General features: G+C 34.7%; 2 protein-coding genes across 2 annotated transcripts; both read left to right on the forward strand.

Annotated features, from left to right (window-relative positions):
* Positions 1-11987: 11987 nt before the first annotated feature.
* LOC121765947 (nucleobase-ascorbate transporter 6-like) lies at positions 11988-15561 on the forward strand. Its single transcript, XM_042162245.1, has 14 exons — positions 11988-12243; positions 12411-12514; positions 12832-12929; positions 13017-13190; positions 13338-13438; positions 13537-13612; positions 13692-13751; positions 13881-14065; positions 14158-14254; positions 14350-14495; positions 14600-14691; positions 14769-14846; positions 14918-15078; positions 15170-15561. Exons 2-14 carry the CDS (start codon positions 12424-12426, stop codon positions 15386-15388), a joined length of 1578 nt encoding a protein of 525 aa, XP_042018179.1. The 5' UTR covers positions 11988-12243; positions 12411-12423; the 3' UTR covers positions 15389-15561.
* A 7626-nt stretch (positions 15562-23187) lies between these two features.
* On the forward strand, positions 23188-24448 carry LOC121765890. Its single transcript, XM_042162172.1, has 3 exons — positions 23188-23586; positions 23678-23811; positions 24149-24448. Exons 1-3 carry the CDS (start codon positions 23295-23297, stop codon positions 24254-24256), a joined length of 534 nt encoding a protein of 177 aa, XP_042018106.1. The 5' UTR covers positions 23188-23294; the 3' UTR covers positions 24257-24448.
* Positions 24449-25012: the final 564 nt, after the last annotated feature.

Genomic DNA, 25012 nt, shown 5'->3' on the forward strand with positions numbered 1-25012 from the left:
TCAAAGTGTGAGTGTGTGTGTTTCTGCATTGTGTGATCTCATACAACAGTGAGTGTGTGTGTGATCTTCTTGAGTGTGTGAAAGCCTTGTGTGCGTAAATCCCAACAAGTGGCGCCGTCTGTGGGAAGGGATATTGAAGCTAATTTGCAGAGGATCAAACGGTTTCAGAGATGGCAGCAAGGCTTGATGCAGAAAAGTTCACAGGCAAGAATGATTATAGCCTGTGGAAGATGAAGATGAAGGCGGTTTTGATTCAACAAGGCTTGGCCGCAGTTCTTGCAAAACCAGAGGAGAAAGGAAAGGCTCCAGTGCTTGATGATAAAGCTCAGGCAAAGATGGAGGAGATGCAGCTCAAGGCACATTCTGCAGTGATTCTGTGCCTTGGAGATAAGGTCTTGAGGGATGTTCAAGAAGCCAAGACTGCGGTGGAGATCTTGGACAAGTTGGATGAAGTTTACTTGGCCAAATCCTTGGCTAACCGGCTGTATCTCAAGAAGAGGCTGTATGCCTATAGTTTTTCTGGAGATAGGTCCATCATTGAGCAGCTAGAGGAGTTCAACAAGATCATTGATGACCTGGGATCTGTTGATGTCAAGATTTCAGATGAGGATAAGGCCATTCTCACATTGAATGCCTTGCCTAGCTCGTATGACCAGTTAAGTGATGCAATTATCTATGGAAGAGATAAACCTATCACCTATGCTGAAGTCTATTCAGCCTTGATGGCCAAAGAACTCCAGAAGACAGCCAACAGAGGCTCTGCAAGCTCCAATGTTCAAGCTGCAGAGGCCTTGAATGTGAAGAAGTTCAAGAAGCAGAACTTCAAGAAGAAGTTTGAGGGCCCTAAACCCTCAAGTTCTGATGCTCAGAAGGAAACCAGAGCTTGCTATTGGTGCAAGAAACCTGGACATTTGAAGAAAGATTGTCATGCATGGAAGAGAAAGATGGCCTCTGAGGGACACAACCAATCTGATTGTGTGGAGAGTGCTGATCCCCCGGCTCAACTTATGAATATTAGTGACAGTGGGGTCAGTCATAGGTGGATTATGGACTCAGGGTGCAGCTTCCATATGTGCCCAAATAGGAGCTGGTTTCATGACCTTCAAGAAGCAGCCGGCACTGTGGTGCTGGGTAATAATCACATTTGTCAGATCAGAGGAATAGGGAAGGTAAAGCTAAGCCTACAAGATGGCTCTATAAAGATCCTAACTGGGGTGAGGTATATTCCAGAAGTGAAGAGGAATCTCATCTCATTGGGAATGCTGGAGCAGAGAGGGTTCACCATATTGATGAGTCAAGGAAAATTGTTTGTTAAATCTGGAGATGCAGTGATGATGGAGGCTGACAGAGAGCATATTCTCTATTATCTGAAGGCTAAGGCTGTTGATGGAGAAAGCAATGCAGTGTCAGATGATTCCATAATGCTATGGCACAAGAGGCTGGGCCATCCAGCAGAAGGAAGCTTGAAAGAACTCATCAAGAAGGGCCTGATCTCTGGAGATTTCAACAAGATGGACCCCTGTGAGCAGTGTATACTTGGAAAAGCAAAGAAGGCACCCTATCCTACAGGTATTCACTCTTCTACAGCCACTTTAGACTACATACATAGTGATCTTTGGGGGCCTTCACCGGTGTGTTCAATTGGTGGAGGAAAGTATTATCTAGCTATCATTGATGACTATACAAGGAAGTTGTGGGTATATATTCTTAAAGAAAAATCTGAAACACTCACAAAGTTCAAGATATGGTGTAAGGAGGTTGAGCTAGAGAAGGGTAGAAGTGTTAAATGCTTAAGAACAGACAATGGCCTAGAGTTCTTGTCTGCTGAATTTGATCTGTTTTGTAAAGAGAAGGGTATGAAGAGGCATAGGACTGTTCCTGGTAATCCTCAGCAAAATGGTGTTGTGGAGAGGATGAATAGGACAATCCTAGAGAGGGTGAGGTGCCTACTTCTTGGTTCTGGTTTGAGCAGCAGGTTCTGGGGTGAGGCTGTGTATACAGCAGCCTATCTTATCAATAAATGCCCATCTACTGCCCTGAAATCTGAAAATCCTGATTACATGTGGTATGGAGCTCATAGTGACTACTCAAAGTACAAGGTGTTTGGGTGTGTGGCCTATGCTCATGCTAGGCAAAGCAAACTTGAAGCTAGGGCTCTGAAATGTATTATGTTGGGGTATCAGAGGGGTGTTAAGGGGTATAGGCTCTGGTGTATTGAGCCCGGTAAGCAGAAGGTCTTGGTGAGTAGGGATGTGGTGTTCTTGGAGGATCAGATGCCATACCTGAAAGATAAGCTGGACTCCAGTGAAGATGAGGGTGATTTCTTCAAGGTGGAGCCTGTGGGGGTTGGCCTAGGAGCAGGTGGAGTCACTGACTCAGGGAGTGAGTCTGATTCAGATAAAGAAGAGGCTCCAACTCAGGGCAACCAGGCTGGTGAGTCTATATCAGACTCTATCAGAGACTATCAGCTTGCAAGGGACAGAGTTAGAAGAGAAACAAGGCCACCAACAAAGTTCTCTGAAGTTGTGTATTATGCTCTGTGTGCAGTTGAAAGTATTGATGGTGCAGATCCACTCACATATAAAGAAGCTATGCAGAGTAAAGATAGAGAAAGATGGATTGAAGCCATGAATGAGGAAATAGAGTCTTTACTCAAGAACAAAACATGGATTTTGGTGGACAAATCCAAGCTGAGTACAGATGGTAAGGAAAGGAGGCTGGTAAGCTGTAAGTGGTTGTTTAAAAGAAAGATTGAGACCACTGATAAGGATAGAGTCAGGTTCAAGGCAAGGCTGGTGGCTAGAGGCTTTACACAGCAGGAGGGAATCGATTTCAATGAAGTGTTTGCACCTGTTGTGAAGCACACTTCAATTAGGATCCTATTGGCTGTGGTGAATCAGCTTGACTGGGAGCTACAACAGCTTGATGTGAAGACAGCCTTCCTCAATGGAGATCTAGAGGAAACTATCTTCATGGAACAGCCAGAGGGCTATGTGAAGATTGGAGAAGAAGGCAAGGTGTGCCTGTTACAGAAAAGTCTTTATGGACTTAAGCAAAGTCCTAGACAGTGGAATAAGAAGTTTGATGCACAGATGAAGAAGATTGGCTTCTCCAAGTCAGAATATGATGATTGTATTTACATCAAGAAGGCAGGCAGGACTCCCATTGCCTACCTATTACTCTATGTGGATAATATGCTACTTGCAGGGCCTTCTATGACAGAAATTCAGAAAGTTAAACAAGATCTGAAGTCAAGTTTTGAAATGAAGGATCTAGGAGAGTCAAGGAAGATCCTAGGCATACATATTCAGAGAGATAGAGGCTGCAAGAAGCTGTGGATGCTGCAAACTGACTATATTGAGAAAGTTTTGCAGAGATTCAAAATGGAAAATGCAAAAGCTGCATCAACTCCTCTGTCCCAGAGTTTTAAGCTTTCAAAGGAGCAGGCCCCTAAATCTAAGCAAGAGGCTGAGGAGATGGAGTCTATTCCTTATGCTAGTGTGGTTGGAAGTGTTATGTATACTATGATCTGTACCAGACCAGATCTGGCACATGCTATCTCAGTGACTAGCAGATACATGGCTGACCCGGGGAAGGAGCATTGGAATGCTCTCAAGTGGATATTGAGGTACATGAAGTCAACCAGTGGCTGGGGAATTGTCTTCAATGGCTGGGAAGGTGAATCTGAGGAGGTTGTGCAGGGCTATTGTGATGCAGACTATGCTGCAAACCTGGACAACAGAAAGTCCCAAACAGGTTATCTTTTCACCATGTTTGGAACTGTAATCAGCTGGAAATCAGGTTTACAAAGTGTTGTTGCTCTCTCAACAACAGAATCAGAGTATATAGCTCTCACTGCAGCTGTACAGGAGAGTTTTTGGATTCAGGGAGTGATTTCTGACTTTGGTTTTGACCAAAAGACAATGGTGATTCATTGTGACAGCAGCTCAGCTATGTGCTTGGCTAAACATCCGGGTTTTCATGAAAGGAGCAAGCACATAGACATAAAGTTGCATTTCATTAGAGATGAGATTGAAAAGGGGAGAGTGAAGGTGATTAAGATTAACACCTTGCACAATCCGGCTGACATGCTAACAAAGTCTCTAGGTAGAGACAAGTTTGATCATTGCAAGAAGTTGATCAATGTTTGTGCAAGAACTGAGATGAGCCCTCAGGTGGAGAATTGTAATAATGGAGTGCTCATTTCAGTTGGAAGAAGAAGGCAGAGTTCGGTAAGCTCGGCTTTGAGCTGGTCTTGAGCCGAGAATGGAGTTCGGTCTTGAGCCGAGGAAGGAGTTCGGTCTTGAGCCGAGGAAGGAGTTCGGTCTTGAGCCGAGAAGGAAGAAGCAACCTAGCCGAACTAGCCGTTGGAGCAGCAGTTAGTTAGCTGAGATGTAGCGGTTATTCTTCTTGCTTTCTTGATTCTTCTTGTAGTTAGTTAGTAGCAGTTGCTACTTGATTGTAGAGCTTTAAATAGCTCATAAACCGTGTATGTAGTTTAGTAGGAGTTTAATCAATAAAGAGTTTTCCAGTTTCTCTCCAAGATTATCATCTTCAATACTCAAAGTGTGAGTGTGTGTGTTTCTGCATTGTGTGATCTCATACAACAGTGAGTGTGTGTGTGATCTTCTTGAGTGTGTGAAAGCCTTGTGTGCGTAAATCCCAACAGTTTAAATGTGTTTTATTTTATTATTAAAGAGGATCAACAATACTTTTCAATTTATCTCATAATAACTCGAACTCCAACCTTAGATGAAGGGGCAACATTTTACCAATTGAGTTGCACTTCATCGCCTTTTCATCTATATATATATTGTTTAAATGCTAGAAGTTGCATCTTCCGTTTCAATTTCCATCCACGATTATTTAGTAGCATTCACGATTATCACACTTCACATTTGTATTAAGGTGTTCTCCCAAAATCATAGATGTTGGATTTAACTTATATCTACAAGAAACTCGGCCCAAGTTCTAAGGAATCAACACACATTTCAATGGGCTTAATCCATTGGATTAGGATGACAACAAAAACAAAAAAAACTAAACAAAATTTGACATGTAGACTAATAAATGTATTTCGAAGGTATTTGAAGTTTTATTAAAAGTGGCTACTGACTTTAGCCAATATGCAAAATAAAGTTTTAATAAAAGTGCCTTATTATGACACACAACTAAAGTGGTTGATTATGTACATTGAATTGATTTCGTTAGCACGTCTTGATGAAGCCATACACATAGTAGTCCAAACAAAAAGCCTAACATTTAATAGTTTATTCATAATATAGCAAATTCTTTCAGCAGTGTAGTTTATTTTCATTTAACAGTGTTAGTTGAGCCATAACTCTGGAACTATTCACAAAAATAATTTCCACACAACTTTGCACAGTTCATAAATAATTAGAAAAATATAGAAACCATTATAACCCACCAACAACATTACAAATGTGTAATTAGTATTGGTTGGAATCGAAAAGTATTTTACCCTAGTATTATTAATATGACTTCACGTATTTTTTTTTTGTAACAAAAATTGATGTAGCGATATAGTAGTAACTTTTTTTTTAAATTAGCATGGGCTTGAAAAAGTACTTTTACATATTGGGGCTCGAAAGGGATGATTCAGCCCAATAGTGAAAATAGTAGAAATGGATCCAATAATACTTTTCAAATCAGTAGTTGAATAGTTTAGACATTTACTGTAGTACATGAAATCAGAAAGTTGTGAAAATTCAATATTATACAAATATATAAACCTAATACTATAAAATATTTATGTTGCGTTAGAATGTAAGAGGGTTGAAGTAGTTTAAACTTTTCATTTTTGTTTTTCTCCCCATGGTATAAACTTACATATTTATAGCAAACATTTTTTTTTGTTATAGCAAACATTTTATTTAACTGAAAGTTGTGATAAGTCTAAATTTCTATCCTTTATTTATCTAGGAGTAAGGCATAAAATTCAATTTGTTTTGGTATGCTTTTGGGAAAAGTAAAAAAAAGAGGGAAAGACATTCCCTTTGAATCTTTTGTAGCTATTATACTTGAATAAAAGGGAGGGATTCAAAAGTGGGGAGAGTGGATACTTTTCGACCATGTAGATTCAAAGCATATACAAAGCAACTTCTTTCACATACACTGCATGATATTTTCGTATCAAATGTAAAGCTTCATAGTCTTTGATTTAAAAAAAAACAACTTAAAAAGCAAAAAAACTTCATATAAACTTGGTTATTAATTACCAATGATATAGTTATCGAATAGCTAATCTTATTTTATAGAAAAAAATCTCAAGAATCTATAGTTATGAAAGAATCTCAGGAATTTGTGATTCTATTCAGCACTAGCTAATTAATCAATTGGTTATTAATTCGAGAAGAAAATGAATATGAAGTTACTATAGATTCAACATCAATGTTGTTTTGGATGATAGGAAAATTTTCAAATAATAGTACTACTAAATATCTATAACTGAAACAAAACTAAAAGAAATAAGCATTTCTATATCAGACTTATTCATCTATCTATTTTTAAATTGTATGTCTTCATTCAAAATTTTCTTTCTTATGTACATGTAGAATCAAATTCTCATTGGATTCACATGTATATCGTGTTTATTTTTGTCTTAGCACTTCATGTAAGATATGGTAATGACTCCCCATCAATTACTAGTATACTAGACGAATAAGAAAAATGGTTCCTTATAGTGCAGAAAATATTTATCCTAATTAATTAAGTTGTTTAATCCTAAAAATAATGTTTCCGTATGTGTATATATTTTCATTTTCTCTCAAAAAATAAATTAAAACAACATAAAAATTTAATACATGCATGGTAATTTAGATAAAATCTGAGAAGACACAAATTGGCTAATTTTTACTTGAAAACGTGAAAAGATCCTAAACTCAAGGCTGAACATGCTCAAAAAGTGTAGATTGGGAAATGTGACTTTTATAAGATCCATCAAATTATGTCGTGAATATTTCTTCCATTCATATTCTAATTTTATTTATCGTTTATATGACTACACACATCTACACTACTTTACATTCATATCCGCTTATCAAATAGTAATTATGATTAATACTAATTATTTATGTTAGAGCAATTTAGTAATTTTACTTAAGATTTGAAATGGGTTATCGATGTACAAATAAAACACTTAATTTTATTTTATTTTGAAGACCACTTTATTTTAAGTAACAAATTTTTTTTTGAAGACCACTTTATTTTAGTGTTACTTACAAATACATACTTATATAATTGACGACATTTAACACAGAAATAATGTTTTCCATTATTGCATGTCCTAATAAGTAAGGGCACCCGCAATGCTGTGCCGTTGCGGTTCCTATGCCGTTCCGGCGGAACGGTTCCGCGGCGGCACGCGTTGCAGCCTACGTTCCGTCGCCATTCCGTGCCGCCCCCGTTCCTATGCCGTGCCGCGTTCCGTTCCGGAGGAACGCGGAACGAAACGTTCCGCCACGCGCCTAGGCGACGTGGCGGCCTCCCATTCGACGCGTGAAGCCAACTCGCTGCCCCGCGAGTGGGCTTCGTCCCGGTGACGCAATAATTCAATTTTTTTTAAAAAAAAATAGAATTTAATAAAAAAAAATTTTTTTGCAACGGTAATGTGACCGTTTTTTTATATCCGTTTTATATTTATTTTTTATTTTTTATTTATTTATTTACTCTATAAATACTCCTATTTCATACTCATTTCAATCACAAACACACATCTATTCCTCTCTATTTCCACCCCAATTTTCATCTCAAATCAACTCTCGTTTCCTTCTCCCAAATTTAATCAAACTAATGAATCCTTTTGAACAAATCCCCCGGAAGCTCAACCGCAAGTAGTCCGCCTCGAAGTGGAGCGCATCCGTCTATACAAGAACGGTTATCTATTCGTGCAAGGACACGCGACTCTAGTGCCCACACCCAACTCCAACATGATCCAATTGAGCACATTTGGGCAAATTTTGGCGGATGAAATTATTAAAATTGTGTACTTTTATTTTTTTAGGATTTTAATTGTGTGCTTTTTATTTTTTTAAGATTTTAATTGTGTGCTTTTTATTTTTTTAAGTTTAAGTTGTAATTTTTTTTTAATGTTGTGTGTTTTTTAATAAAGTGTGTTTGTTTTTTAATAAAGTGTGTTTATTTAAATTGAATTGGGTTGGAAAAAAAATGAAATTGAATGAATAGTAATTTAAGGAACGGTTAAGGAACGAAGGGTTGCAGGTTCCGTTCCTTAGTTAAGGAATGGAGTAAAAAAGTACAGTGGGGCCCTCAAATAGTGGTTTAAGGAACGGTATAGGAACAGCGTTGTGGATGGCCTAATAGTGGGTGGAAGAATTGGAGAAGGACAAGCAAACAAATGGTGTTGGAGTATGTATGTATGTATGTATGTACTATGTATGTATGTATGTGACCATATATTCATGAAGAAATTACAGTTACCAACTTTAATTATTATAGTGTCGCAAAAGGAGAGCTAATAAATACAACCCCAACCCCTGCACTAAACGTACTACATAGGACTAGTAATATTAATATATGTACAACAAGATATGAGATTAAATAAAGGGTGATGCTAAATGACCATATTATGGCCAGCCATAATCTTAAAATATTATTAAACTTTTATGCAATTAAGAGCATCCACAACCGTGCTCTTGCCAGCGGCACGGTTGTGGGCCCGGGCGGTACTATTCATGCCTGCTCTCTGGCAAGAGCACAACACTCACAACTGTGCTCTTCCGCAAGGACGAGCACAATTAATTTAAAATTCAATTAAACAATAACATTTCCATAATATTAAAATTCATTTAAAAACCACAATAAATATTACAAATGATAAATAAAATTAAACATTACATAATTAAAATCCTAAAAATTAAAAAAACCACTACTCGTTGCCGGCCGGCTGCATCTACACCTGTTTGAAAGTATTCAACACGTGCGGACAATGTGTTGACAATTCGCATGAACAAGCGCTTTGACATGCGAAAACGGCGCCTGAAGTAATCTGCCGGAAACCGCGGATGGTCGGCAAAGTAGTCGGCAACGAGCCTTTCGTGGGCTCCCTCCCGGTCACGATGGATGTAGCGGCGATTTGATCTAGTGCGTTGAGGAGGATGAGCGGGGGTATTCGCCGCGACATATGCTTCGTAAGCGGCATGATGTTGTTCGTAGTATTCTTGTTCTTCGCGCTCCGCTTCCGCCATGAGATGAGTGAAATCCATTTGATGTTTTGAGTGAAGGTTGAATGTGTTGATAGTTTGTATAAGAATTATGAATGAGAGATGAATGAGAGATGAATTGATGTGATAAATGAGTGATGAATGTGTGTATTTATAGATGATTTTGGAGAAAAAAATAAAAAAAATCAAAAAAATTCAGAAAAACGGGAAAAAAATGGCCATATTTTTGGGATTTGGAAAATAATTTTTTTTTAATTTTTTAGCATTATTTATAATTAAATACCGATTTTTTTTTAAAAAAAATTTTGAATGCAACGGCTACGCCGTTGCCCAATCCCGTGCCGCCACGTGTGCGTCCGCTGGCACGGACGTGCTCGATACATCGAGCAGCACCGTGCCAGCGGCGCGAGCGCAGCGGCGGCGACCCTTCTCCTTGCCGCTAGCACGGACGGCGGTGGCGACGACCGCCACCGCTGCGGATGCTCTAATGCTTAATAGTTGAAATTAATGCATCTAGAGAGTAACAATTTTTTAAAGACTAATCTATCCTCAAATATTAAATACTTTATGTAGTAGAATATGGAGTATTTATTTACTTATGTAGTAGTAGAATATGGAGTATTTAACAATACACTTTAGTTACGTAATTTAATTATTTTTATTAATTTTAACTATTCTAATCTTTAATTATTATAAAATGTATTTAGTATTCAACATGCACTTATTTGTAATCAAACACGTACATATTTTGATTATACAAAATGAGGTAACAAAAATTATTCAGATTATTTAATAGTATGTACTGAATAATTAAATTTGAATCATAATAAATATATTCCTGATATTTTTAATTCTATTATTAGTGAGTATTTATATTTAAATTCACTTGTTTAATAAAATAATTTAATTATACTATATATTATTTACTCTATATGGCAGTCGAAATATTTACTCTATATACTTTATTAGTGATTATTTACTTTATATACTTTATTTTAATAGCACGGGTGGTAAAACTAGTACTACATATAAATACAACAGTGTATTGATATAAAAGCAATTCAAATAGTTATACTATAGATTAATTTACTATTAATTTATAGTGAAATTGATACTATAATAATAATAATAATAATTTGTCAAAATAATTCAAATATAATTATTTACTATATTTTAAAATTTATAATTAATTTTAAATATAATATATATACATTTAACCTTGGTGTTACTATATCACATACTACTCACTAATAAGAAAATGTAATTCCACATAGTCATCACAACCTACTCACTAATTTCTCCCTCTTTATTCCTAAATATGCTATACTATAATAAAAATAAAAACAAAGTCGTAAAAAAAGTTGAGTAACAAATTACTCTAAAAAAAGAATGGAATAAATAAATTAAAAAGAAACTACAATTAAAGACTAAGGATAGTATTGTCAACTGAATTAAGCATTAAATGAGATAATTAAACTATTAATATCCAAATATACCTATATTTACTGAAATGTAATTCCACATAGTCATCACAACCTACTCACTAATTTCTCCCTCTTTATTCCTAAATATGCTATACTATAATAAAAATAAAAACAAAGTCGTAAAAAAAGTTGAGTAACAAATTACTCTAAAAAAAAGAATGGAATAAATAAATTAAAAAGAAACTACAATTAAAGACTAAGGATAGTATTGTCAACTGAATTAAGCATTAAATGAGATAATTAAACTATTAATATCCAAATATACCTATATTTACTGAAATGCCATTTATGGCCAGCCACATTATGGCCACATACCTTTACCCTTAAAATAAAATCAGTTATGTTTATGTATTGTATTTTTCTTGGGACTAGGACATTTAATAAACTTTTGTTATCATGGTCTATCTAAAAAATCTATCCCAGTGCAAGCTGTAAATTAAGATGAAAAGAACGTGTGGGTGAATATTGTTTGCTATCCCAAGTCGCACTCACTTTTTTTGCATCCCAAAATTCCTTTTTCAATGCATCCATTTTAATATGTTACTAATTGCCATCTCCATTGTTAATACTTAATTGTAATGTACGGATTTTGTTGTTATCCAATTTAAATAACTAAGTAATATCATTTGGAAAGATGAGAATACTGCACACAATTAGTATCACTTTGGTATTGTATTTTACTCGTGCATGCATTTCAAATATCCATTTGTTGTATATTATAATTTGTATTAGTATTATATTATGTACTGATAATTAGAATGAATCTGACCTAATTTAATATGGATTACAATTGACAGATGAATAATGTATACATTTTCTAATTCCTTCTTATTTTTATCTCTTTTTTTTGTCATATACATACAAAATTTAAAATCACACTCCATTTGAACTCAAATTCTTTGATCTCAAACACTAATCATCCTACTACACCCATACCATAATATTAAAATAAATGTATATAAAAAATTATGATAAAAATATTAAAAACAAAAAAGGCCATTATTATTTCTGAATGTAAAAATAAGTCCACCACGTAATAAGACTAGTTTTGAAATCAATTGTTTCTCATACACCAGTCTGCAGCTGAATGCCTGACTGTGGACAGTCATCAGATATACACATTGAATTTTCTTGGACTTTGTTTTTATTTGTTTATTTAAGCATTTCAATTATCGAATTACTTCATCTAACCAAGAGCACGTACGTGTTGACGAGTAGTGTATGCAGAAAGCCATACATTAAATAAGCCATTAAATTTTGCTACACTGTCAATAGATTCTCACCAGTTTATGTCCCAGTTCTTTTTCTTACATTTGCAGAGAGAGAATAGGCCATTGAAGCATAAACTTGGGACCAGTTTTTCATCTTTTTATCGTCACATTTTACACTTCTTTTTCCCTTCACTTTGTGCAAGAAATTGTTCTCTTAGCTATCTACAAAGTTCTTTCCTTCTTTCCGTTTATATACTTTAACATTTTCTTGAAATAATTACACTATCTTGCCCTGAATTCATGTTCATGTTGTCTTCTTCATTTCACTATTAGCAGAAAACAAAGGTATGCTACAAACTCTCACGTCCACAGTTCTCTTGATTCTTATGTTTCTGTGCTGCCAATAAAGTTGCAGTCTTTACATCATTTATGCTTCTTTTTCGACGTTTCATAAATGTTTTTTTTCATCTGCATTGCTGCTGAAAGATGAGTATTTGACTTGATGTTTGCAGAGAGATATAAGGAATGGCAGCAAAGCTAGATGAACCGGCGCCACACCCGCCTAAAGATCAGCTTCCAAATGTTGCATACTGCATCACCAGCCCTCCTCCATGGCGTCAGTATTTCATTTCTTATACTAATTCACCTTTTTAGTAATTCTGTTTTCTCTCTTTGTGATTGTGGCTTTCTTGGGTCTTAATCCTCTCTCTGATTGTGCATATCTGTAGTGGTCAGGTTAACTGTTCTGTTTCTTTTCTGCTCTTTCACAAAGTTTAGATCTATTTAAAATTGCAAACTCTTATAAAAAAAATCAAGCAGTTTGATGTATGCATTGATATGATAAAAAAAGATCCCACTTGTTCATTTGGGATCATTAGCTTCACATGCTTCCCAATACTGAATTTTACTGTGTTTGCACAAATGGTTTTGCAGCTGAGGCTATTCTTCTTGGTTTTCAACATTATTTGGTGGTGCTCGGCACGACTGTCCTCATACCCACTGCATTGGTTCCTCAAATGGGAGGAGGAAACGTGAGGCGAAACGCAGTTTTTTGTATCCGAGTTTTGCTTTCTAAATGATTTCTTCTTCATTATTATCGTTTACTTGCATTTCTGCAGGAGGAGAAAGCAAAAGTCATTCAAACTCTGCTGTTTGTTGCTGGGCTCAACACCCTCCTGCAAACATGGTTTGGAACTCGGTTACCTGCTGTGATCGGAGGCTCATACACCTTCGTCGCTCCCACAATCTCAATCATCCTATCTGGTAGATGGGATGATCCCGACCCTATCATGGTTTCTGATCTTGACCCTACTTCTGGTTTAACTTTGATTTTTTCTTAGGCAGCTTTAGCCAAAAACACTTTAAGATCTCTTGTTTAGTTTCAATTTTTCTTTTATGTTCTCAAGTCTGATACATGTTTAAACTGCGAATGTGTGCAGAGGTTCAAGAAAATAATGAGGGCAACACAAGGCGCGCTTATTGTTGCCTCAACCATTCAGATAGTGATCGGATTCAGTGGCCTTTGGCGTAACGTTGTGAGGTAAATCTACATAAAATAGCAGTCTCTAATTTACAGTCAACTTTTGATAGTTCTTATATAAGGTACTTAAACTTTGTCATGCATTATTGCTATGTCAGGTTTCTAAGTCCAATTTCAGTTGTTCCATTGGTTGCTCTTTCTGGTTTTGGGCTCTATGAACTCGGTTTTCCTGGGGTACGTGCAAGCTCACTTGTCTCTTTAGCTGTATATTACAAACCATCACGACTTGACCTCTCTTCCCTTGCTTGTTCAGGTTGCCAAATGTATTGAAATCGGGTTGCCTGAGCTCGTTCTTCTGGTTTTCTGTGGCCAGGTATAGTCTGAACTGGTTTCTAATTTCATTTCTTTTATTTTCATAAAGACTAATTCCAGAGTATAATTATAATTTGCTACTGCAGTTTCTGTTTCTGGCAACACTGATATACATCATATTTTACTGCAGTATCTACCACAACTGATTAAACCAGGAAAGCATATATTCGAACGCTTTGCAGTTCTTATTACTGTGTCAATTGTGTGGATTTACGCACACATACTCACCGTTGGTGGTGCCTACGACGGGGCATCACCAAAGACTCAAGCAAGCTGTAGAACTGATCATTCTGGACTCATCAATGCTGCTCCATGGCATGTTCAAATTTTCTGCTTATCGGTGATTGCCACCATATCTACAGATATAACTACGAAGCTTTACTGATAAACGAGCTTGATTCATGCAGGATAAGAGTTCCATATCCCTTTCAATGGGGAGCACCTTCGTTTGATGCTGGTGAATGCTTCGCGATGATGATGGCTGCATTCGTTGCTCTTGTTGAGGTCTGTTTTCACTTAGTCCTATGCTGTCTTTTCTTCTTTGAATTATCCGAAGTTTGTTCATATTTTCTGCACATTGCTTTTTGTGGCAAGCGTAGGCAACCGGTGGCTTCATTGGACTGTCTAGATATGCTAGTGCAACCCCATTGCCACCGTCCATTCTCAGCCGGGGAATAGGCTGGCAGGGCGTCGCCACCTTGCTGTCTGGTCTATTTGGAACCGGAAACGGATCATCAGTATCCATGTAAAAACACACCACTTAAAGCTTCTTATCTCATATAAACAAGCCAATGCTCATCATTTCAGCATATAATAGTACTACTTAACTTGTCTTGGCTTTTCTTGTAGAGAAAATGCAGGCCTTATAGCTGCGACTCGCGTTGGCAGTCGAAGGACGGTGCAGATATCTGCCGGATTCATGCTTTTCTTCTCTGTTCTTGGTAACCTCTTCCCATATCTTTAATTTCTTCTAATCAGATTAGGAATCTCTCTTTAACAAAACATGTATCATTTGCAGGAAAATTTGGAGCAGTTTTTGCTTCAATCCCAATGCCTATTGTGGCTGCTTTCTACTGTGTCTTCTTTGGCTATTTTGGTGAGAATTTTTCTAATATATTATGTCATACATGACTTAAACATAACATTGTTATTACAACTCAAAAACAGGTGTTGGTGGCCTAGCTTTCCTCCAATTTTGCCAGCTAAACAGCTTCAGAAACAAGTTCATATTAGCTGTTCCCACTTTTCTGGGCTTGTCTGTGGCTCAATACTTCAATGAGTACACGGCTATCAAAGGATACGGCCCCACACACACGTCGGGGAGATGGGTACATGAAGCCACTACTCATTCGTTAATATGATCAAGATCGAGTAGTGCTGCTTTGTCTCTTGACTGATTGTTTGATTGTTTCGTGACAGTTCAACGACATTGTGAACGTGCCCTTCGCCTCCAAGGCGTTTGTGGCGGGCGTGCTGGCTTTCCTCTTCGACAACACGTTAGACAAGAAGGATCCACAGATAAAGAAGGACAGAGGCAAGCATTGGTGGGTTAAGTTCAAGGATTTCAAGACTGATAATAGGAGTGAGGAGTTCTATGCCCTTCCTTTCAATCTCAACAAATATTTCCCATCTGTTTGAGTGATTTATTGCTTATTGGTGAAGCTTTTTGACCATTGTTTGTTTTGAAATGTTTCATTTTGGTGTGTGGAAATAGAGGGTATAAGTAGCCTGTCCCATTTTCTTGTTGTTGCCTGTAAACTTTGCTCTTTGAGCTTTGATTTCATTAATAATCATATTTAAATTTTGACTGATTGAGGTTAGAGGGTATTAATAGCCTGCCCCAGATTCAGTTTGAAAATAAATTCAACTGAAATTTTATTTGAGAAGCCCAAATTGTGGTGGGTTGGAGAATAGGATAATGCAAAATATTTGTGCTTTTCTAAGTAATGGGCTTTATTTCTCATCAAAAAAGTATTGACTATATAAAAGCACTACATTCTAGCAAAATTTTAAAAATTTGAATTTATAAATCTTAAAATAAATGTAATGTGTAGAAAATAATTTTTTTAGAATATTTCAAGTCTTCTTAGGAGTTACTCGGTTTGCAAGTTTATATCTTAGGATTAATTAAATATGTAATGTGTTTGTCTAATGATATTGACCGTAACAACTAAATCCTAAATGAATAATCATGTGAGATTAGTCATAGCTATCCTCAATTAAAATAATAGCATAACTCGATCTTAGATGAATTACTCTACTCCTATTATAATTAGTCACGACAACTAAACGACACCTTATTAAATTATCAAGATAGAGTATTTAATTACGTTGGCTCTAGAATCTAGATAGATAAAGTGGTACTAGTATTTTATTATTGAAGTATAAAATTCTAATTGATAAGTTTCAGCAAATTTTGATGTGTGGATAATTTTTTTGTGACACTATTACATTAAAAGAAAATAAAAAAATCAAATCAATTATAGAAAATCATATGATTATTGGGGGTTAGGTTAGAATATATGTTGACCACAAATATTGTCTTCAACCACTGAAATTTACGAAAAAGAAAAGAAGATATTTTGGATATCATATATTAGAATATTTGTGCCGAAAGTGAGTAACGATTGCATAATAAAACTTTTAGTAATTCAGATGCAAATTAAAGACGGGCAAATGAAAAACATCCCTAAAAAAAGCTGATATCTTTCCAGTAATGGTATGTTTGAAGATCCAATGTACATTGTATCAAAGTTCAAAACCAAGCAAGAAATTTATGATCATGTGAAATGAAAGTATGAAACATCCAAGCTTTCGTTTGGCTTAAACACTTTTTTATAATATTTTATTTTTGGGTGGCTAACCACTTGTATTATTGCATGAGGCCTAAATTATTAGACTATTGTCTACTTATATCCGATAAAGTTACATATATTGGCACCACATATTATATTCTGAAAGTATTTTCCATATATTATTTAATTTTTATAACCCCCAGTTAAATAGTATATAATTGTAATGGAATTAATTATTACTAGTAGTTACATTCGCCTTAACATATAAGAACACATTGAAGAAGTTTTGCAGCTTTGTCTCTGAAATTAGAAACCATTAAAGCCAAAAGTGGTGCATGCACTGATTCAAGATTTTTTTGCTTTCGAAAGCACCACTGCAATCTAATTTTAAATCATTAAGAAGATTGCTTGACCAAATTGTTGTGATATTAAATTGAGTTTTAATTACAAAAATGTGGACCACTATGAATTGTCATTCGTCTGATCTGAAGACACAAACCTCACAAATTAATTGAGCAAAAATAAAATAAAATAAATTATTGCCATTTATTTTGTTTTCATTTGGAAAGGAAACCACTTGATCTACTCCTCTCTGTTTGCATCCAATTCCAACCTCCAATAATATCACTTTAGAGCATCCATATCCGTACTCTTACCAACGAGGACGAATGTGAGCCCGGTTCCACTTTTACTCCCTGCTCTTAGGCAAGAGTACAACACCCACATTCGTGCTCTTCCGCAAGGACAAGCTCAAGGGTCCCAACATTATATTATTCAATTTAAATAAAAACATTCTCACAAAATTAAAATGCATTAAAAATACCCGGAATAATATTACAAATTACAAAAAAAATTAAAATTACATAATTAAAATACTAAAAATTAAAAATTACATAATTAAAATACTAAAAATTAAATATGAGTGAAAGAAAGATTGAGAATTGAGAATGGAAATAAGAGAATTTAGATGAGAATTGTGTAGTGTGGCGTGAATTTTGGATGTGGAAGTGGGGGTATTTATAGATGAAAATGTGTATTTTTGGGGGGAAAATTGAAAAATAAATTAAAAGTGGGTAGAAAACGGATATAATTTTTTGAGAAGTGGGGAAATATTAGGGCTGACAATTTTCGACACGACACGATAATCTGACACGAATCCGCACGAAATTATTGGGTTGGGTCAAGTCTTATTGGATCCGTGTCCTTATCGGGTTGACCCATTAAGAACCCGATAATTTCGGGTTGGGTTCGGGTCGGATGCGGGTCGGATACAGGTAACCCATTAAGAAATAATATTATTATTTTTATTATTATTTTAAAAAATATATATTACTTTAATTTTTTAATTTCTTATAAATTAGGTTTAAATAGTATAAAACGAATTTTAATTGTGTAAATTAGGTTAAAATTAAGGTTTAATCGTGTAATACTAGGTTTTAATCGTGTAATATCAGGTTCGGGTTGTTATCGTGTCGTGTCAACCCATATTATATCGTGTCGATAACAGGTTCGTGTCGGGTGCGGGTCGTGTTCGGATTTGAAGGTAGCAGGTCGGGTTCGTGTTCGGATTTATAGTTTCCTTAACAGGTCGGGTTCAGGTTAGGTCTTATTGGGTTGGGTCATTATCAGGTTGACCCGATAACGACCCAATCCGCACGATTTGCCAGCCCTAGGAAATATATATATATATTTTATTTTTATCGGATTTTTTAATTAAAATCCGATTTAAAAAAAAATTAAATTGTCAACTGCTATGCCGTTGGCCAATGGGAGGCTCCCACATACGCTGCTCGCTGGCACGGACGTGCTCTATGCATCGAGCAGCATCGCGCCAGCGGCAAGAGCGCAGCAGCGGACAGCGGTGCCGGGCCACTGGCACGGACGGACGGACGTCGTCCTGCTCACCGCTGCAGATGCACTTACATTTGATAAACTTATACTCACATTTTGATTTCTATATAAGGTTGAGCTGTTTGACATTTGACAAAATATAGTAATTATTTTAGCAAAACCTTGTTCATAACTTTAATTTGTTGCAGATCAAGTAATTAGCTAATATATAATTAAAACTTAAAAAAATTTAATGTATCTTTTGTAATATCATGAATTATAAGCACTAACTTATAAGTGATATTTGACACGTTTTAAGGTTAAGAGATTACAGTTCAATCTCTAAATTCTCTCACCTCAACTAACAAAAATTTCAAGACAAGCCAATAAAATAAATTTAAATATTTGTTGAAAATCATTAAATGACGCAGGTCAAGTGTGTGGCATGAAGCTGAAATAGTATTAATAAATAATCGGACCAGATTCGTGTAATGAGCATCAAATTAATGTTACAGAATTGAAGTAGGTACACATACATAAATTTTGCAAATAATATTCATTAATTATTATATCATAAATAAGAAACTTTCTTCACCAAAATAAGATTCTTTACACCAAACAACTTGACATCTTCGCTTAATTGATTTCACTAAAAACAAAAGTACTGAACCGTACCATAACTAATTAAAAATTATTTGGAGATGACATTTATAAATTTGTTATTATTTCTTCTAGTAATCTCTACAGTTTACATAGCACATGTATTCTGAATTTTGAAATAGTTTTGGACCAATGATTAATTCCATTTTTTGATTACAAATGGAAATGGAAGTGATTTACATTCGGTCCTACAACGGGCTTGTAAATGTTGAAAGAGTAGATTATATTAATTCTAACTCTTTTTTTTTGATAAATTCGATGTTCATACCTAGTTTGCTATTGCTTTGAAATATGAATATTTTTATATAGTCCACGGTTTATGATTGGAGTCTTCATTATTAGTACTATAAAATGTTTTAGATACATTTATTTAATTTTTTATGTATTAAAATGGTCGGACAACTATTTTAATTTAAGATCTCCTATATAGCATTTTAACTAAATAATCATTTGTAACAATAGTATTAAAATTATCATAAATTGTGATGGCGATGGTACAACTATAAAATCATTAATTCAGTCAAACTTATGGGATGATTGTAAAGTTAGAAGGACTTGCGAATAATAATTTTTATTTTGTGTATCATAAAGGAAAGAAAACATCAATTTTGTAATGTTTGATGCGCATACAATTTGAATATAACTATAAGCATGTTGATTCATAGGTCGTATTCACTATAATTCAATGAATTCATCTAATATGAGTCTATGCATATAGAGTAGGGGTAGCTCTATTGATGATAAAAACCATTTAATTGTTTGATTAAACCATTCATTTCAATTTATTGCATCTTCATTGGTGTTGACCACACTTGGCGCAAAAACAAAGAAACTATTGATGGTTTGATTTATACAGTTTTGGACGCATGGGCATATAGAGCTATGTATGTATCATGATTAAGATCACGTTGATTTTTTTTTATTTCCTAAAATAAGAAAAAATAATTTTACAATAATTTAATTTGAACCTCAAAAATCTAGTCAAACATAGGTCATGTACAATTATTAGAAGCAAGGAGTGCTGCATTACACATCAATGGGTGGTGGTGCATGAGCAATAATTAGTGTCTTACTAGAGGTGACTGAAATCTATAAACATGAATATCCAATGTCCAATTAATTAATTAATTAATTAATTATAAAAATAAAACAAATTTCCAGAAGAAGAAGAAGAGGAGAAGAAAGTAAAAGGGGCATTCCTTTAAGTAAAAAAAATTTGTAGACAGAGAGTGGGGTTAGCTAGTTTGTGTTCCATGTTTGGGAAACAAGATTAAGATGAAAAGTCAGAAAACGAAGAGGGATTGTTCGTAGTAATATTTTGGAAATGGGTAATCTTGAAAATGGCAGGAAATGTTTGATAAAAGGAGGAAGTGGGCATGGACAAAACCTGCACATTTTTTTAATTTTTAATGTTGCTGGTGAGGCATCGATGGTGCAATGTAATCCCACAAAGATAAAACCAAAAACTTCACATGCGACATCCACTTATTGTTGCTTTTCTTTGTTTGATCTATTGCTTTTGCATGCCACACAAAGAGAGAGAGATATATATATACTCCCTCCGTCCCGGATTAGGAGTCACTTATTGTTATGGCTCGGGTTTTAAGAAAGAGTTGAAGAGTGTAATAAATGAAGTGAGATGGTGGAGTGTGTAATAAATGAAGTGAGATGGTAGAGTGTGTAATAAATGAAGTGAGTTGGTTGAAGGTGAGTCCTTTTTGACTTTTTGGAGTGTGTAATAAATGAAGTGAGATGGTAGAGTGTGTAATTAAATGTTTGATTTTTATTTTGGTTTATTTTAATGTAGATAATGGCATTTTTATGTAATTTTGATGAAGAATGGGGTAAAATTGTATGACCAAATATGAAAAATTCTAATGTGACTCTTAAACTGGGACGGAATTTTATGGCAAAAAGTGACTCTTAATCTGGGACGGAGGGAGTATAGGTATATGTTCTAAAATTTCTCCATCCAAGATATTGTTGAGATTATCTTCTTTGAATGTACAATACTTATTTTATTCCAAATGCAAGACATATATGGAGTGAACAAAGGAAGTAGGGACTATATATAACACTCGCGTATACACATTGGAACAAGAGGTACAACTGTACCCCCAAACTTTTGTGTATTAATACTATATGTAGTCCTATTTTTACAAGTTTCGTTGGTAGCCTGGTGGTAAGTTGCCTCAGTCTCCAAGCAAGAGGCCTGAGTTTGAATATTAATGAGCACATTTCCAACTTTTAATTTTTACTTACACTTTCTCTTCTCCAAATTAACACTTTCTCTTCTCCAAATCAACTTTGTTTTAATCTATATCATATCTAATTCAGTTTTATTTTTTCTCAATTCATATTTAAGTTTTATTAGTTATTTTGTTTTTAACAAATATGTTTATTAATTTAATCACTAACTTGCTCTTTTTTAATTTAATTATGCATTCTTACATATTTAACTTCCATTAATCATTTTTAATAGATACTTATGTGACTAATATAAAGTATATATTTTTGCAATTTAAAAAAAAGCTCAATATAAATTGCTAAATTGAAATAAGTATTATAAAATACTCCATATTTATAAATCTAACCTTCTCATTGTACTCATGTCTATATTATATATTGCTAATTAACAAAACATGGATACTTGTATTTCAAATGTATAATTTATGTGATACTAAATAATACTACTAGTTTATTTTTATTTAAAATGAAATTTTTTGATAAAAAAAATAAGACAAAGATTTTATTTAAAAATAATAATTGAAAAAGCATAACAAAGAAAATAAAAAGATTAGTCACATTTTTAAATTTTAAGTTGTAATTATTTTTGCACCCCCAAATTGAAAATCCTGGATACGCCACTGATATATAATATATATTACAAAAATTATTTGAGTTTCAAGAAAAAATCACAGGCGCTTCTTGATGTTGCTTGCTATGGGAATGATTTTTTCGAGGGACGAGGCGCGGTGTGTTTGGCGTTGGAATGAAGATAAGAATCGAGACAGAATTAAGCTAACGAAAAAAAAAGAAATCAATATAGATTAATTGAAAATGGAGATAAACAATTTTTTTTAATAAAATCAAATAAATTGCTACTAGTATTTTTTTAATGATTTGAAAGAAAGAGAAGTGTCCCTCTCGAGCCTTGGGGTGCTCAACCACGCTCGCACTCCAGTTATAGATGATCATCAAACCATGTGGGATTTGCACTCAATTCACCAACAACTATAAATTTAATAATAATCTATAAATAACAAACAAATTGGTAATACTCCGCTCAAATCAGCTTAATTAATCGGAAAATACAATCTTAATAAATGATAATTCTGCAATTTTCCTATTTACTACATAGATGAGATGATATCACTACCTATACAAATGCTTACCAGCTTGCTAGTAAAAAGTTAATTATGGCATATATAACTTGAAATAGAAAAGCCCACTTTATTCGTCAGCAAATTGCATTGCTGCATAGTAAAGATAAAAGATTCTAACTGAAAAAGTAAATAGTGTGAAATAAAAAAAGCAACTCTCTGCATTATGGCTCGCATGATTTCAACGTTAATAAGAAAAGTTTTACATTCATTGCAGCAAAAAGGCGATTTCGTCGCCTTGGCGGCCACCACACTCTGGCCCAACATTATGTGAGGAGTTTCAATCAGGGTACGTAGTAGCCCGTTAAAGGGAGGCCTTAACCCACTGGCTGCCAGAAGTCCATCTCCCAAGGCATAACACTTGTGCCTGAGAGATGGAAGCAACTACACGACAGCAGTGAGATTCGAACCCAGGCTCATTGCAGCAAGATCTGCCCTCCGTTGCTAACTGTGCTACGCCCATGCAGGCAAAAAAAAAGTTTCACATTCATCATTTAGTACTAAGTGGTCCTATAAGCAGACTCTACCTCATCATTTTCTTACATGTCTTCTTGTTTTCTTTCACCATTTTACAATAAATAAAAAAAAAACCAAAGAATCCCCAATATTTTACTAATCTTGTGAGTAAATATACATAAATTACAGTGAACATGACGTCATATATCAACACTTACACGTGGCTATTAATCAAGAACCAAGGGATGGGTGGTGGTGGTGGTGGTGGGGTGGGGTGTTTTGTGTGTATATATACATAAGGAGGTGAAGTCATGCTCAAGATTAGTTTGGTGTGGCTATAAAGAGCCTTGCTGAAGATTCACATCTTCTTCCTCAACAAATAAAACTCATTTACCAAACAAACAATTTTTGGTGAAGAAGATGGGAAACTGTCAAGCAATTGATAGTGCAACTCTGGTGATTCAGCATCCAAATGGAAGAGTAGACAAGCTCTATTGGCCTGTCTCCGCAAGTGAAATCATGAAGATGAATCCCGGCCACTACGTCGCCCTCCTCCTCACCACCACCTTGTATTCCTCCCCCGCTGCCGCTGCCGCTGCCGCTGCCAAGAATAATAGCAAGAACATCCCTCTTCGAATAACAAGGATCAAGCTTCTTAGGCCAACTGATACTCTTGCTCTTGGTCATGTCTACAGACTTGTCTCATCTAAAGGTTTGTTATTTCTTTATAAGTAATAGTATTGTTATTTACATTATTTTCTTGAAAACATTTTTATTTATATTTTTTATTTTTGTTATTGCAGAAGTGATGAAAGGTTTGTGGGCTAAGAAACAAGCAAAGGTGAAGCAGGGTGCTGACAAAATCATGACAGAGAAAATAAGTCCAGAATTTGAAGCAGAAATTAGGAAAAATTCTGAAATTGACAAGGCTGAGAAGGTAGTTTTTTTATTTAATTAACTAATTGCAATTTAATTTATACTGCCAAAGTACTTTTGAGATTCCCATAGTTCTGTTAAAAAAAATCAAGTGATTAGGAGCTAGTAGATCTTGAATGAGTTTTTTAGTTAATTAGTAAGTGTATTATTGCATGATTAAAGAAAGTGGAAATTAGTACACATACAGTTCAACAAAGTGATAATTAAGATGACAAAAAGCAGTGATATTAACTGGCCTTCAAATAAATTTATATTTGCAACCTGCAGCCAGATAGTTTCTAGCTATACAGCTAATGTTTCCATTAATTTTAACAAACTTTTTTAATGAATTATTTCAGGTGAAAGAAAGGCAGAGATCAAGAAATAATTCATCAGTAAATTCCGGAATATCAAAACCCAGAGGCTGGCAGCCATCATTAAAAGCAATTTCTGAAGCTGGAAGCTGAATTACTTTTTAATTTTTACTACCTTTTTTTTTTTGGCCTGTTGTTGGATTGAAGATTGAAAAGTAGTTCAAACAGGCAGGTTGAAGAGGGTTAATTTTGAAGGGTTAATTCAGTGAATAGCAGACTCTGTATTGGAATATATACTTTAATCATCTGCTGCCTTTTATGTATATACAACTCTCTCTTTATCTTTGTCTTTCCATTTTAAATTTTAGGAATCAGATTTCCGGCCGAAATAAATTAATTTTTAGCATTTTTTTATTAGTTGAGCATCGAGTTATTTTTACGTGTCACAACTTATTAATATGCTTGAATAGAATTTGTCGATATAAACAATGCTATATGGAATTTGTCACCACCATGTCTTATGCTTATGTATATTTTTGTTCTAGGTATTATATGTATGTCTGGTTAGATAAATTTATTGTTCATTTCTTACAAATACAGAAGTAAAAATTGTTCAAGATTGAGATCGTGGAGTATAAAATTATTAAAGTACTTAATTAATTTTCATTGATTACCTGGCTCTTGAGTCTTGCCTCTTGGTAGTTGGAATGGGTCCTCCCCCACAAAAAAAATAAAATAAAAATATTACAGTATATGTATGTATAATATATCATTCCTTTTCTTACACTCATTTTGAAAAAATAATTATAAATAGTGAAAATGGAGAAAGAGTAAAATAAAAAAGAGAAGACATTAGAGAATAGTCTTATCTACAATATTCTCTCTTACTATACTAGTTCTCCACTTTCA

Source organism: Salvia splendens, chromosome 14 (genome assembly GCF_004379255.2).
Source record: "Salvia splendens isolate huo1 chromosome 14, SspV2, whole genome shotgun sequence".
In the NCBI taxonomy this organism is placed as follows: Eukaryota; Viridiplantae; Streptophyta; class Magnoliopsida; order Lamiales; family Lamiaceae; genus Salvia; species Salvia splendens.